Source organism: Rutidosis leptorrhynchoides, chromosome 1, assembly GCF_046630445.1.
Source record: "Rutidosis leptorrhynchoides isolate AG116_Rl617_1_P2 chromosome 1, CSIRO_AGI_Rlap_v1, whole genome shotgun sequence".
Taxonomy (NCBI): domain Eukaryota; kingdom Viridiplantae; phylum Streptophyta; class Magnoliopsida; order Asterales; family Asteraceae; genus Rutidosis; species Rutidosis leptorrhynchoides.
The window spans coordinates 341,829,908-341,846,874 of NC_092333.1; the positions used below are offsets into that span (position 1 = coordinate 341,829,908).

The 16,967-nt window shown below is 37.0% G+C and overlaps 1 protein-coding gene across 1 annotated transcript; it reads right to left on the reverse strand.

The window, feature by feature from the left end:
* Nucleotides 1-13,150: 13,150 nt before the first annotated feature.
* Nucleotides 13,151-14,298, reverse strand: LOC139899673 (uncharacterized). The gene is made up of 3 exons (XM_071882523.1): nt 14,051-14,298; nt 13,698-13,967; nt 13,151-13,550 (listed from the first exon to the last, which is right to left on the reverse strand). Exons 1-3 carry the CDS (start codon nt 14,296-14,298, stop codon nt 13,151-13,153), a joined length of 918 nt encoding a protein of 305 aa, XP_071738624.1.
* Nucleotides 14,299-16,967: the final 2,669 nt, after the last annotated feature.

Consider the following 16,967-nt stretch of genomic DNA (forward strand, 5'->3'; position numbering starts at 1 on the left):
AACCTATTTATTACGCTAGTAAGACATTACAAGGAGCACAGACGAATTACACAACTACTGAAAAAGAACTCCTTGCTATTGTCTTTGCTTTTGACAAATTTCGTTCATATCTCGTTCTATCAAAAACAATAGTCTATACCGATCATTCTGCTCTTAGATACCTATTTTCGAAACAAGATGCCAAACCACGATTAATTCGTTGGATCTTACTATTACAAGAGTTTGATATTGAAATCCGAGACAAAAAGGGAGCAGAAAATCTCGCCGCTGATCATCTTTCTCGTCTTGAAAATCCCGATTTAGAAGTTCTAAATGAATCGGCCATACAAGACAACTTTCCTGATGAATATCTATTGAAGATAGATTATAAAGAAATCCCATGGTTTGCAGACTATGCAAACTACTTAGTTTGTGGATTCCTTGAAAAAGGATTATCGTACCAAAGACGAAAGAAATTCTTCAGTGATATAAAACACTATTTTTGGGAAGATCCACATCTGTTTAAAAGTTGTCCCGATGGAATAATACGCCGATGTGTATTTGGAGATGAAGCTAGTAAAATATTAAACCATTGTCACACAGGACCAACAGGAGGGCATTATGGGCCTCAACTAACAGCAAGAAAAGTTTATGATGCTGGATTCTATTGGCCTACAATTTACAAAGACGCACACTTTCTTTGCAAATCCTGTGATGCTTGTCAAAGGGCCGGAAAAATAAGTCAACGTGATGAAATGCCACAAAATGTCATCCAAGTATGTGAAGTATTTGACATTTGGGGTATTGACTTTATGGGTCCATTTCCAAAATCTCATAATAATCTATATATACTCGTAGCCATTGATTATGTATCTAAATGGGCGGAAGCACAAGCTCTCCCAACTAACGATGCACGAGTTGTAGTCAACTTTTTGAAACATCTTTTTGCAAGGTTTGGAACACCGAAAGCTTTAATAAGTGATCGGGGAACTCATTTTTGTAATAATCAACTTGAGAAAGTTCTCAAACGTTATGGAGTAACTCATAAAATCTCAACCGCATATCATCCACAAACAAGTGGACAAGTTGAAAATACCAACCGAGCTTTAAAACGTATTCTAGAGAAAATCGTAGGATCAAATCCGAAGGAATGGTCCATTAAATTGGAGGATGCACTCTGGGCTTTTAGAACAGCCTACAAAACTCCAATTGGAACCACACCTTTTAGACTTGTTTATGGAAAAGCATGTCATCTTCCAGTAGAAATTGAACACAAAGCATTTTGGGCTTTGAAAACATGTAATCTTGATTTACATGAAGCTGGACGTCTACGATTAAGTCAACTAAACGAATTAGAAGAATTAAGACATGAATCATACGAAAATTCGTTAATCTATAAAGAAAGAACGAAGAAATGACATGATAAAAGAATCAGAAGTTCAAAAGAATTTAAAGAAGGAGAAAGAGTTCTTCTTTTCAATTCACGATTCAAGCTATTTCCTGGAAAATTGAAATCAAGATGGTCTGGACCATTCATAGTCAAAAGAGTTTTCCCATACGGAACGATAGAATTAATAAATTCAAATGGGATTGAATTTAAAGTTAATGGTCACAGAGTTAAACATTACATACATGGTCCGATGAAAGTCGACAACGAAGTTAATCACAATTTTGACACCACAGCTAACTAAGTGTGGGGAGAATCAAGTCTTTAAAGGATAATATGTATTTTTGTTAGAGTTAGATTTTCTGTTTTCGTGTAGTTCTCGAAAATGGAACCCGAATGGTCTTTCCCTAGCAGACCCTAAAGAACTAGTCTTCTCCCCCCATTCTGAATTTTTTTTTTTTTTTTTTTAGGTTTTTACAAAATGAAGACTGCCTGTGAACTAAACCATGGTCTAATGCTACACGCTTTGATCACTAAACGTAATAATGACATACTACCGAGTGAAATAGTATCAGTAATCAGAGAAAGAATGGACGGAGTTAGAAAAGAATCTAGATGCGAAGATAATAAGTTACAATTTGGTAAAGGAAAATCAAAATCCACAGCGAAAAGAAGAGCACGACACCTAGAAAGATGTCACAAATGCGGAAAATGGTCACATGGAGGTAAATGTTCAAATAATCAAACCTATTCAAATACCGAATTTGTTACTTTATGCAGAGACGGACCGTTCATATGTTTAGAAGAAAAGACACTGAATGCTCGAGGTTACACCTATGTAGCCATGGAAAACCAATTAAACCGACTATCTTATGAATGGGATAGATCATATAACTAAGAAATCTATTTCACAGGTATGTCTGTACAGTTTTTATTTTTATTTTTATTTTTATTTTTAACCTTTTGATAATAAACGCTAATTTGTTCGCTAAAAAGTATTAAATTGGTATTGAATAAAATTAGGTTTGGCGACCGAAATTATTGATATCATTCAAAAATTTATTACATCACTGCGAAATTTAACGTTTATTCTTAAGGTATAAATATCTTTAAACAATCAACCCAAAATATTTCAAAAATTCGTCATGAGTTAAATTAGGTCTTGGAACCGAAATTACTTTACCGAAAAGAGGGGCGCATATTTTTGATAATATTTGATTGATTAAAGTGGGATAAAAAGCCAAAAAGATTTTTAATTTTATTTTTACCATATTTTTAAAATTAATATATAAATCTTAAATTAATATTGTAAACTTTGTAAAAATAATATATTTAAAATTGTAAATATTTGAAAAATTAATATAAGTTTGGTGTGAATTTATAATATGAATTTTTAAAATTAAGTTTGGTGTGAATTTTTAATTTTTAAAATATGAATTTTTAATTTTATGCATTTCAAATTTTTAAGTTTGGTGTGAATTTTTAATATTAATTTTGAATTTTATATTTAGGTTGTGTGAATTTAAAAACAAAAATTTACTTTATCTCATTAAGTTAAAAATATGATTTTTAAAATTCGTCGTAAGTTGAAGACTAGGTCATTGAACCGAAATTGCTTTACCCGAGGGAGGGACGAGAATTTTTATTATCATTATTTTTAATCTTATTGATTTAAAGTATGCCAAAAAAAAAAATAAAAAAAAAAAATCTTAAGCTTTTAAAACAATCGCTTGAAAATGACAAATTTTAAAATTTTGTCGAGGGACGGACTAGGGCATCGTTCCGAAACGACCTCGTCCTAAAAAGAAACAAAATTTTTAAAATTAATTAATATTTGTTTTATAAGTTAAAGGTTTTATAAATAAAAAAAATATAGTATGTATATATTTGTTTGTAGTTTATCTTACAAGACAGGGTAAAACAACGCGTTTTCAAAGACTGGCATTAAGTTCAGCAAAAGTAACTAATTTTAACAACAAGATGCAAAATTATATGTGATGTAACAACAAACGGAATGAACAAATGACGTGCATCATTTATCATTCAAAACAAACGCCAATATGTTTGGAAGTTTTGGTAAAATTTAATCATTTTTCTACGCTAATCACCCTCAATAATTTAAATTGTTACTGATTTCTTGCAAATGAGGGCATTGCAAGATCTTAAGTGTGGGAAGGGGTTAAATTCTTTCGGATTTTAAAATTTTTTTTTGATTTAAACACTTGGTTACCATTAAAAATACTAGTAACGCAGTAGTTGTATTAGAATCTAGTGCTCTCCGATAACAAGGAACAGCCCTAGTCTTATATACTGACTACCCACTTCTAGTAAATTTTTCAAAATTTTCAACAAAATGAATTCAAAATCATGTTTATACATATTTATGAACGATGAAAACTAGATCATTGAGCCGAAATTATCGTTACCTCGGAAAGGACATAAATTGAGAAACAACTAAAATGTTAGAATTCATTTAAGAATGGAATAGAGGAGAAAAAGGCAAAGAAAAACATAAATAAAAGCCAAGTGTGGGAAAACTTTACCAAGTTATTCAAAACATATATCACATATTTTTGTACAAACAATTGAAAATACTTTTGTTTTGGACGATAATCAACTGTTTTACCCGAGGAAAGAAAAGAAGAGATGGATCTACACGATGAATCAATTCCATCATTTAAAAGGAAGTAAAGTCTTCTGAAAAAGACACGCGCTTCTTGATTTAGGTCAAGAAGTTGTCGTCCAGACCAGCTGTAGGTTGACGAAAAATCTAGAAAAGTCATCACTAAAATCGGTTGGAAATCCACGGACCTCAGCATCAAACAGGGTCGCCATGTGGTCAGATTTATCCTAACCATGAGAAGGATTTATCTCGTACAATGGGGGGGCACCGTGCAAATTAGCTTGATAAGACTAATGAATCAGATCCCCAGAAAGGATAATCTCCTTAAAGATTAAAAATTAGCTTTTAAGACTGATATTATTCAATCCTAGAGATTGACCTTAAAGATTGAGAATTCAAACTCATGGAATTCAATGATATCTAAACTCGAGCTTGAACGAGAAAATATTTTGATCAAAATTACAAACCGATTTTGTTTTCTGAAAACCCTATTTTCAATGCGTTCATTACCATTGAACGTAAAATCCTAGGAATTCACCGGGAATTCATTAGGTCACCTTAACCAAATCGGGTGTCAACCGTAAGAACGGTGGTTGCATAGCATGGTCGGAGACAGGAACTTGTGCCAGACCGAAAAATCATAGGATGATCTTTACTATTGCTCCTACCAAGGATAGTACTAGCATCCGACACGTAATTAGACCATGAACAAACGCATGTCATTAGACATTGCCTTAACAGTTTCTTGTTCATCGCTTTCCTTTACAACCGGACGGTAGTTTACCGAAAGGTAATATACGGAACAAGTAAACTGGATGTGTGCTATTCGATACCGGGATAGCAGTGGATTATACGAGCCTAAAAGTTTTAGCCAAAATATTGATCCACAAATATATTTTGCAACACCAATGATGGATCAAATCAGAAAACTTGTCTAGGGTAAAATCTAGCTTGAATTTTCAAAAGATCAAATGTTTTCATAAAGATCCAATTTCCTTAAAGGATCTAAATTTTTATAGTCATGTGGGACTGTAAACCGCCTTTCAAATGTGCACTTTGCTTTGGAAACCGAAAGTAAATCGGCTATTTGATTGCCAGTGTCGTTGACCTAAACCCGAGGCAACTATAAAAGACACACCCACCTTTAACCACATCGTTACTACCATTGTTTATACCGCCGTATTGAAGTCACTGATGTACAAAGTGTGAAGAATAAAGAAGTGATTCAAGTGTTTTTCAAGACTATATTGCTTTAGGACAAGCAACGCTTAAGTGTGGGAATATTGATAAGGCTAAAAAGGAACATATATTTCATAGCATTATCCCCCAAGAAAGACAAGATTTTAGTAGCAATTGTTCCATTTTCAAGTAATATTCGTTTATATTAAATAAGTGCGAAGACAAAAGGCGAAAACGACGAATTGAAGACACAAAGGTCCAAAAAGCTCAAAAGTACAAGATACAATCAAAAAGGTTCAAATTATTGATGAAGAACGTCTAAAAATGACAAGAGTACAAGTTACAAAACGCAAAGTACACGATATAAAATTGTACGAAAGGGCGTTCGAAAATCCGGAACTGAGGCATGAACCAACTTTCAGCGCTCGACGCAACGGTGTAAAAATTACGAGTCAACTATGCACAAGAATAAAATATAATATTTAAATAATTCATAATAAGAATAATATTAAATAATAAAAAGTTATTAATTGAGCATAGTTCAGGGGTCGTAAATGAAAATTTCAATTCTAATTTCGCCTATAAAAGGCTATGTAATCGATACATCTTTTAGCGGATCAAAAAATCTATATATCCTTTTATCCCTCTTTCTACCGATCCAATATCAAATATCAATATCTATATCTAAAAATCTCTATCATAATGTTAATGTAATAAGATACAACAATAATCTTAATTTTAATTTTAAATTATGATAATAATAAGATTTATGATAGAGATCGTTTGAGTGTGTAAGTCGAAATTCTGTCCGTGTAACGCTACGCTATTTTTAATCATTGTAAGTTATGTTCAACCTTTTTACATTAATGTCTCGTAGCTAAGTTATTATTATGCTTATTTAATCCGAAGTAATCATGATGTTGGGCTAATTACTAAAATTGGGTAATTGGGCTTTGTACCATAATTGGGGTTTGGACAAAAGAACGACACTTGTGGAAATTAGACTATGGGCTATTAATGGGCTTTATATTTGTTTAACTAAATGATAGTTTGTTAATGTTAATATAAAGATTTATAATTGGGCGTCCTTATAAATTACCATATACACTCGATCGGACACGATGGGCGGGGTATTTATATGTACGAATAATCGTTCATTTAACCAGACACGGGAATGGATTAATAGCCACTAGAATAATTAAAACAGGGGTGAAATTATGTACAAGGACACTTGGTATAATTGATAACAAAATATTAAAACCTTGGGTTACACTTAGTCGACATCCTGGTGTAATTATTAAACAAAATATTAAAATCTTGTTACAGTTTAAGTCCCCAATTAGTTGGAATATTTAATTTCGGGTATAAGGATAATTTGACGAGGACACTCGCACTTTATATTTATGACTGATGGACTGTTATGGACAAAAACCAGACGGACATATTAAATAATCCAGGACAAAGGACAATTAACCCATGGGCATAAAACTAAAATCAACACGTCAAACATCATGATTACGGAAGTTTAAATAAGCATAATTCTTTTATTTCATATTTAATTTCCTTTATTTTATATTTAATTGCACTTCTAATTATCGTACTTTTTAATTATCGCAAGTTTATTTTATCGCACTTTTATTATTCGCAATTTCATTATCATTATTTACTTTACGCTTAAAATTAAGTCTTGTATTTAGTTATTGTTTTACATTTGGTTTTAACTGCGACTAAAGTTTTAAAATCGACAAACCGGTCATTAAACGGTAAAAAACCCCCTTTTATATAATAATAATACTACTACTTTATAGATATATATTTTTCTATTTTTCTATTTTGTGTGCGTTAAACTTCTCGAGCTTTCCCTGTGGAAAGAACCGGACTTACTAAAAACTATACTATAATACGATTAGGTACACTGCCTATAAGTGTTGTAGCAAGGTTTAAGTATATCCACTCGATAAATAAATAAATAACTTGTGTAAAATTGTAGCATATTTAATAGTATTTCGTACTAAAAATAATACTATTTCGTACCCCATCCCTACAACATCAATGATGTTTGAACTCATAAGAGTGTTGTTGAAGGCTTAATTTTGAAATGAGTCAAAATTAGGGTTTATGGGTTAATTTGGGGAATATAAGTGTTTAATACTTGTGTTTTTATTTTATTGGTGTTAAAGGACCATTTTTAATCAAGCATATTTTCACGAGGTCAAGGTGAACCTACGCTTGAGTGCATAATGGGGTTTAAGGACTGACAACATTCGGACCTCCGATGCTTAGTCGTGGATAACCCACATCGGTATCGTTTTGATTTCGACGGGGTGGCCGATTTGAGAGTCCACCAACAACCTAGCATATGAGGTTGAGTGGCCCAAAGACATGAAGGTTTTATAGTTCAAGACATACGTGAAAGTCTTTTAGATAGTATGAAGCTTTGTTCGTACGGTGAAGATATGTATGCTGTTGTTACGTATGAGTAACGAATGTGTTTTTAGGGTTTATGATCTATGTATTTATAGGCTCAAGAATTAGAGTTTTGATAGAATCTCTTTCCTAATTAAATGCGATCTCTTCCCAACTAACTTTCGCTATTTAAGGAAAAGAATCCGAATTGATTGTACCGTACATTCTTCTAGAATATACTGAACCCTCATGAAAGTATACGAAACTTACATCAGATGGTATAGGCGCATAGAGTGCGGCTATACCCGTGCCATATCTCTGACATGGCAATTTACGTGCGGTTTAGGGCTTTGGATGCGTATTACACATAGTCTTGCGAATATGCCTATCATTAAGTCCCCCCAGTTCGATGTTATATACAATGCCAATGAGTGTATAGCTTCGAACTAAATATAGTACCACAAAATAATGCCCAATGATTACACCGAATCATACAATTATTCGATTTAACATATTGGTAATACACATAGGATATTATATGCGTGTATGTGTAACCAACCGTCGTATGTATTTAATGCAATATATTCGTATAGTTGAAAAATCGTCCTTTCGACTGTAATTCCTATACCCGAGGTGACAGTTGTCACTATTTATCCTAGATATAATGATGAATACATACGTAACCGCCTGGAGTTGCTATCGTACACCGATTTTGTCAATCGTATAATGATGAATAGATATAATGATGAATACATATGTAAAAACTGCATTCAAGAAAATTCTGGTTCTCTCATTTCAAACTTTGCTCTTTTTCCCACAGCCATTTGCTTTTCCGTTCGTATTTATTTACCCGAAGGTTCGTGCTTTCTTTCTTTCATTTTCTTTATTTACGCTTTAAATCTTGCATCCATCCACCATGTCTTCTAATAAGAACGTGAAGGACATAGAATCTTCTATTACCGAAGCCGAGATTCGCCGAATTATCGATCAATATCCCCCCATCAAGAAATATTCTCCGATTGCCCCTTTAAACGGCCAACGGGCTAATAAGCCGCCGGAGTATATGATTGCTGTTTATGACAAGGTTATGGAGCTCGGTAATACCCGTATTCCTCCTACCCCTTTCTTCATGGAGGTTCTCCATCATTATTTAATTGGTATTAGTCAACTGCACCCTTACGGTGCCAATCGCATTTCTATTTTTGAAATGTGGTGTCGTGCCAATGGTCACAAACCTTCTTTATCCATTTTACCAACCTGTTTCGTGCCTTAATGAGCGATGAGATTTGGTACTCTTTTGACAACGTCGCCAAGTTTTGTGTTACTCCAAAACAGGGCGTGAAGGGAATGTGGAAAAAGTCCTTTTTCTTCGTTAAAGCTACTGGTATTTATGAAGAGTACAATAGCATTCTTGTCTGGTATTCTGGTAAAAAAGGGGAGAAATATAAACCTCTGCCGATTCTTCCTGAGGAAGATAAATTTTACAAGTCTTGCCTTAATCTCCTTCTCCCATCTCTTGTTTATCCGAATGTCTCTCTAGTTATTGGCTGCATTTCAACCCACTGGACGCGTTCTGATAAGCGTCCTGTCATTATTAGAAACAAGAAGGGTATTTCCCTCTTTTATCCGTATTACCTTGGGCGTATATGTAATTCCGTTGCTCTTACAATTCTATTTTGTCTTATATTGTAGAAATGGATTTGAATGAATTTATGCTGTTGAAGGCGTCCGATAGTGTTGTTTTTGGTCAAAAAGAGCTGTACGATACTGACCCCAATGTTCAACCTGAGCTTATTAAGATTCCCACTATTCCAGCTGTCCCAGCAACTTCGAAGCGTAGAACAACCAACCTGCGTCAAAAAAAGAAACTGACGTCTCTTCTTTTGTTAGGATTCAGCAGTCTCCTATTGTGGAGACATCTAAAGCAGCCGGGAAAAGGCCAATTATTGGTAAGAACTTGTTATGCCCCTTTAACATTAATTCTGCATTTAAAGTTATTTTATTATATTTTGTTAAATGCTGTTCTCGATTTTTGCAGACGTTAGCGAGCCTGTTGAAATTGATCAAAAGGTTGAATCTGACAATCGTGGTGTTACTCCAAATACCCAGGCATCTCAGACACGGGTGAATACTGCCCCAAATTCTCATGTCTACCGTCAATCAATTGGCGATCCCAATCTTTCCCACAATTTCTCAAAATTTCAAAGGCGCACAGAGTTGTATGCGGATGCTCCTTCGCTGGACACCAGTCACAACAAGCGTGCCCGGCTCAACATTCCGACTAGCTTTTCTTTGTCCCCTGACATGATTATGGATTATTTTGACGAGTTTTTTTTAAGATATCCATTCCTACTTTTACTCAGAAGGTCTCGCATCTTGGTGCCTGTGCTCCTTCCAATCTTACTGCGAAGTTTGAGCATCTTTCTCCTGAGCAAGATCTTTTCATTGATACGCAGGCCACGATGTTCAATCTGGCCAAAGATATTAGCCGCTTGAAGTAGAAATCCAATTCCATAATTCTTGGTCATAAACATCTGTCGCGTGAGCAAAGGGAGTTTGCCAAGCTTGATGCTGAGAAGCAACAGATATCTGAACAACTTCATCAGGAGGTTGCGGCTAGTTTGAAGGTGGAGGATAAGAATACTCATCTTGAGGGTGAGTCCCAGTGTCTAATGAATGAAATTAAGCGTTCGGAAACTATTCGAGCTGACCTTGAGGCTCAAGTGAATCATCTGTCGTTACAACTTGGTACTGCATCATCTGAAAATTCCCAGCTTAAAAAACACCTTGAAGAGCTGGACACGAAGCACCAAACAATTGTTAGCGAGCGTGATGATCTTAAGGCCAAATGCTCAAGCCTCAAAACTGAATACTCAACTTTAAGATCTGGTCTTCCTGAGATTGCTAAGAATATCATGGCCTATCCTAGTGTTCGCGTTCCTTTTGGTCAAGCCATACTAGCCGCGCGTGCGTATGAGCGGTCCCTTTTTTGGGATGTTGTGAAATCAAACCTTTCTGTACCAAACATTATTCCGGTTTCTATTTCGAATGAGCTTGTGGAGGATGCCGCTGGGAAATGCAGTGAGGCATGTGCGGCTTTAGCGAATTTGAGAATTCCTCGTTTGGAGGAATTAGCTGAGAATGGGGACTTTTCGTCCCGCCAGGTGGTTGACGACAAGCTTGCTTAGGCTTGCATGTGGCTTGAATTGGAGGGACAATGTTTTGTCCGCCTCCAGGTTGTTTGAGTTAGCGAGGGATGGGCCCAGTAGTTTGAGGATTTTGTATCCCTATATCTATATTTATTTATTTCTGTTTTAAAGCAGGGTATGCGTCTGATCGCTGCATGCGAGGATGGTATATTCTCCTTAGTGTAGGGCACCGTTCCAATTAAGTCACCCATAGTATATTATTATGTTTTTAGGAAATAATTATCTTAAACGATATGCGTAAGAGTAGTATTTCGTCTTTTCTTATATGCCATTGCAGCATAAGATATTTTCCTTTGTTAAAGGCGTTTAAATTAAGTACTCTTGTGTTTTAACATTGGCCGTATGTAACCCTTCCTTCTGGATATTTTATTATATTTATGCTACATGTCTTCATACTTATTGCAAATTTATAAGCGGGTTTTCTTTAAATATTTGCACTTGTATGCGCATTACAACATACGTATAAATGTTATTTGCATATGACGGGAGCGGCCCTTCTATATACGTATAATCTTTTTATTCTTGCATCTTAGCAAAGCAAACCAATGCTTATACATATTATACTCTTGAGATTAAAAATTATTTGTACGCATTGATAAACTAATATCGAATCCGTCTATATAAGCAACCCAATGCTTATTTCAAGAGTCTTCCGGACAATCCAATGTCTGTGGTGTTAACAAGTAACCAAACTTTTATTTTATAGTCATGACTTTGCAAGTCTCCATCTTGCGCGGTATACAAGCGTTTGAAATAAACCAATGTTTTACTACTGTTACCATTAAAAATAGTATTAGTAACCAAACTAAACTATGCAACTTGAGACTCGGAGTGAGTCCCTGTTCAGCTTAAGGGGCATGCAATCAATCAAATGTAAAAATGTACAAGTTATTGGATTAAATTGCATGATTCAATTTATTAAAAATGATTCAAACGATAGAAATAAAAACTTAACAAAATTCCAACAGATGTCTGGGTGATCAATCCTACTGTTGATATCTTTGCTTTTTTGCGCCGTTTATTTTTACGCATGCAAGGCGCATCCTGTCAGTTTATTTTCAAGCCCTTGTGCCCCTTTTGTTGTTTTTTCCAGTAACCATATTATCTGGGTTATTCATCACGCAGTAACTTCTGGGTTTTTTTATTGTTCGCTTTCCTTACCGCTATTAATCTGGCCGTACCCTCGTCCTCTTGCATTTTAACCTAGTGTCGCTTTCGAAATATTTTTCCCTTTGACTCTCTTCCACTTGCCTCAATCATTTCACGAATGATCTTCAGAGGTTTGTTATTGATATGGTGTTTATTCCACCAATCACTCGAGTGCCGTTGTTTTAAACGCCATAAACCTCCTGCTGATATAATGTCCGAAAATAAATTTCAATTTGGCTCAGTGTAAAATATTTACCTTAGCTGCTATTTTATTTATCTAATTTACTTTCCCCTGACAACCATGTTTGAATGATGTCAGTAGATGTTTGGGTGCGCACGCTTTGCTTTATAGCAAATTCTTCAGGCGCATCATTCTTTACAGCTGTACTAATTTTTGGTGTTGCACATACGCCGTTTGTCGGCTTGATATGTGCGCACACCCATGCACTTTGCTTTTGCATCACACATTGCGCTGCTTTGGCAGGGGGTAATTTTGCTACCCTTGCACGTGATACTTTTCTCTCATTCCTTGGGTTGCGCTTTTTCATTAAGCTCACAATGTGGATGCAGATCCTTTTGCCACGTTTTATTGTGATCTCCTTGTTTATCCTAACACTTTTTCTGAGATTTTCCAAATCCTGCATCTGTGAGCATCATGCGTCTTCGATTGTTCGAACTATTTGCTGTTTATTGGATTCCGCGTCTTTGCATTCCCGCCTTGTGCCTTTTTGTATTGTTCTCACCTTTCTATCCACTTCTGATTTTATAGTTGCGACTCCCCACTTTGTTGGGAATCTTAATAGACCGTGTATTGTGGATCGTATTGCTCCTAGCTTTTGCAAGGTGTTTCTGCTTAACAGCGCTTTATGCTCAGCTTTCGACTTGACTATAGCAAATTCAATCTCTACATCCCTTCTCTTTTTACCATTGTTATCGTCTAGTAATTCTATCTTAATCCTAACCATCCCCAATGACGGGACCAGTTTACCAGCAAAATCATACAAAGTAACTGCCTTCCTTTTTAGCTGCGACTTGACTGATCTAGGTAGTGACATATAACAATGTTCATATATGATATCGCTTTTTAAGTTCCTGATTACAACTTTTTATGTACCCTTTTACTATCACGGGTTCATTGAACCATTGCCTTTCACTTGCTCCGAATGAGATTATCGCTTTTTCCAATCTTTGGCTTCCTTCGGTTCTGTCATTACGTTCTCACTTATTACCATGTTTATGGTTTTTTTCTGCCTCTTTTGCTTTTGACTTGCTTCTCTTCTTCCACGGGTATCCTTTTTCCTGTCTTGACTTATTGCCCTCCGTTTTAGCTGATTTCTTTAAGTGCTGCAACCTTCCCCTTTTTAGCTCCGCAACCACCTTTTCGATTAACTGCCTACATTTGTTAATTTCGTGGCCAAAGTCATCATGAAAGTCACAAAATTTGGTTTTATCTTTCTTCCTGTAATCGGGTAGCGGTGCAAGGGCTTCGAAAGTTTTACACACTGGCTCAGTAGCTAATATTTCCTTTGGCGTTTTGCTGAGGTCTTTTATGATTGCATAATTGTCATCATGAGCGCCCTTACTTTTATAACTGCCTCCTCCTCTACTATTATTGAACCTGCAGTACTTATTGTTACTGTTGTAACTTCCGCTTTTCAGCGGTCTGTTATTGTTATACCTCTTTGTGGACCCGGAGCCTTTGCCCTGATGATGATGGTGATGGTGATCGTTATTTCTTCCCGTTTAGCTTTTACTGCAATTTTGCATTATATCTTCTTGCGCTCGCATGTAATCATGTGCTTCTTTTATTGCTTTCGCAAATGTTTGCGGAAATTTCCTTCGCAACCTCTGCCACAAGGACATGTGTTTTTCTGTATCGAGGCAGTGTATAAATCCTAACACCTTTTGGCTTTCTGGTAGATCTGGTATTTTAGCCACCTCCTTTGTGTACGTATCAATAACCTCGCTCAAAGATTCTTTGGGTTTCTGTTTGATGTCGTGACATTCTACGTGCGTTCTTCTTCGTGCACGCAGACTATGAAAGTTAAGTAGGAAGCAAGATCGTAAATCTGCATAACCTGTTATGCTCCTGGGGGGGGGGGGGTTAGATTATTGAACCATTCCCGTGCTACTCCCTGCAGCACAATTGGTAACATATGACATGCTACCGCATCTCCCCAATTATGGGTTCTTGAAGTTCCTTCAAACCTTTGTAGGAAGTCATCAGGATCTGACAACCCGTCATAGCTTCCTAATATTAACGGTATTACAGTTGCTTCTGGAAACGGATGATTCGCTATGTGTGTGGCGGACTTTTCTGTGGTGGGAGCCACCTCTAGAGATTGCCTTGCTTTATGCCTTTGCATCACTGCAAACCAGTTTTATATAAACTCCTGGACTCGTACTGGCTCATTAAGTGCTTGCGCTAAGTGTGGAGGTGCAACTTGCTATAGTTGTGAAATAAAGTCATTCGAACTGCTTGGTTCTAGCGAGTTATAGGGTGCACTCCCTTGGTCACCCTGATACTGAGTTTGCGTTAACTCACGCACATTTGGCTGGGGTGACGTATAAGTCATCTTTGCTTGTAGTGGAGCTACTGTAATGTATGAACCGTCCAGGTTTCTTAAACCCAATATTCTAATTTCTTCCTGCGCACTCGTCAGAGTAACCCTTAAAGTTTGAGCTTCTGGTTCTACCGTGGTGATAACTGGGATTGTTCCTACATACGTAGTTTTTGCCATTAGCTTGACATTATCTGGCGGTGATTCGTACCCAACATCTGTTTTTTAAGACGTATATAGCCAGTGTTGAGTGGAGATCCGAAACTTATTTTTTCTGGAGACTTCATGCGTCCAGTTTCCATTTCTTTGGAACGGACGTAGCTAGTTTCTACTCCTGGGGGTGTATCTTCCCCCGCGCTCTGCAGCCACTCGCTTTCGGCCTCTGCTATGGTCGGAGGGACCATTTTTTCAATCTCGGTGCCTGTCGGCCCCCTTAGGACCGCCTCTGTTGAAGGGGGTTTTGACACCTTTTTCCCTTCTGCCGCAGATGCTTATTTTGATGTTTGTGCAGGCGTTCGTTGACCTGAAAGTGCCGAAAAAGTCGGCTTCAAACCTTTGTTACCCTCCATTGATCTTAATTATGTGAATAACCTGAAAGTTTTACGGAAAAAGATACGTATAATAAATCGTATACAACATAAATTCTAATCTTATTTGTTTCGTATAGCCGGTTCCACGGATGGCTCCAAATGATCAAGCATATTTTCACGAGGTCAAGGTAAACCTACGCTTGAGTGCATAATAGGGTTTAAGGACTGACAACATTCGGACCTCCGATGCATAGTCGTGGATAACCCACATCGGTCACCCTGTCGGAATCGAAATGATACCGATTAATTAAACAAAAAAGTTTTACGGAAAAAGATACGCATAATAAATCGTATACAACATAAATTCCAATCTTATTTGTTTCTTATAGCCGGTTCCACGGATGGCGCCAAATGATCAAGCATATTTTCACGAGGTCAAGGTAAACCTACGCTTGAGTGCATAATAGGGTTTAAGGACTGACAACATTCGGACCTCCGACGCTTAGTCGTGGATAACCCACATTGGTATCATTTCGATTCCGACAGGGTGGCTGATTTGAGAGTCCATCAAAAACCTAGCATACGAGGTTGAGTGTCCCAAAGACATGAAGGTTTTATAGTTCAAGACATACCTGAAAGTCTTTTAGATCGTATGAAGCTTTGTTCGTACGGTGAAGATATGTATGCTGTTGTTACGTATGAGTAATGAATGTGTTTTTAGGGTTTATGAGCTATGTATTTATAGGCTCACGAATTATAGTTTTGATAGAATCTCTTTCCTAATTAAATGCGATCTCTTCCCAATTAACTTTCGCTATTTAAGTAAAAGAATCTGAATTGATTGTACCGTACATTCTTCTAGAATATACTGTAACACCCCAGCTTAACATGACCACAATATTGTCCGCTTTGCCCGCAGGCGCACGGCTTTTTCTTGGCGACCACACACGAGAAGTACTTTCCCAGGAGGTCACCCATCCTAGTAGTGCTCTCGCCCGAGCACGCTTAACCATAACGTACTCACACATCTGCTCTGCCTGTGATCCCAAAACGCGTTGTGTCATTTAAGCGTGAGTATTACCTTATAATCCCATGATCACTCATGTTCGTGGGTGATGTGGGATTTGCCTAGGGTGTTACATTCACCCCCCCTTAGGGACTCATCGTCCTCGATGAGGTTTGCCCCACCACCCCCAACGGTACATGAGTGGCTCTGATACCATTCTGTAACACCCCAGCTTAACATGACCACAATATTGTCCGCTTTGCCCGCAGGCGCACGGCTTTTTCTTGGCGACCACACACGAGAAGTACTTTCCCAGGAGGTCACCCATCCTAGTAGTGCTCTCGCCCGAGCACGCTTAACCATAACGTACTCACACATCTGCTCTGCCTGTGATCCCAAAACGATTACCTTATAATCCCATGATCACTCATGTTCGTGGGTGATGTGGGATTTGCCTAGGGTGTTACATATACTGAACCCTTATGCAAGTATACGAAACTTACATCAGATGGTATATGCATATAGAGCACGGTTATACCCGTGCCATATCTCTAACATGGAAATTTGCGTGCGGTTTAGGGCTTTGGATGCGTAATCTACATAGTCTTGCGGATATGCGTATCATTAATTTTCACTAGTGTTAAGTGATTATCGGTTAGTTTGGGCTTTGGTTGTGCTTGGGAGTGCAATTGGGTCAAAATTGCACTAAGTGTCAATTTGGGTTGGTTTGTAATCCACCCTAATTGTGTTGTTTGGTATGTGATAAATGGAATAGGTACATTCCATTGACATGTTGCGGATTTTTTGGTTGCATTCATCAAGGTGCTAAGGTGAGTGTAAATATGTTATATGTGTATGTATGCATAGGATGGGTGCGGGTGGGGTAGAGTGATCCTTGTGCGTCGGGGTTCGTTTTACATATGTGTGGGATGATGGAC

Excerpts from the sequence above, each read along its gene's own strand:
- LOC139899673 (XM_071882523.1), bottom strand. The coding sequence starts at position 14,298 with ATGCAAAGGCATAAAGCAAGGCAATCTCTAGAGGTGGCTCCCACCACA. Across the intron at positions 13,968-14,050 it reads CAGGGAGTAGCACGGGAATG|TCTGCGTGCACGAAGAAGAA; the intron begins GTTCAATAATCT and ends TAACTTTCATAG. Across the intron at positions 13,551-13,697 it reads CGAGCGCAAGAAGATATAAT|GTTCAATAATAGTAGAGGAG; the intron begins GCAAAATTGCAG and ends TAAGTACTGCAG.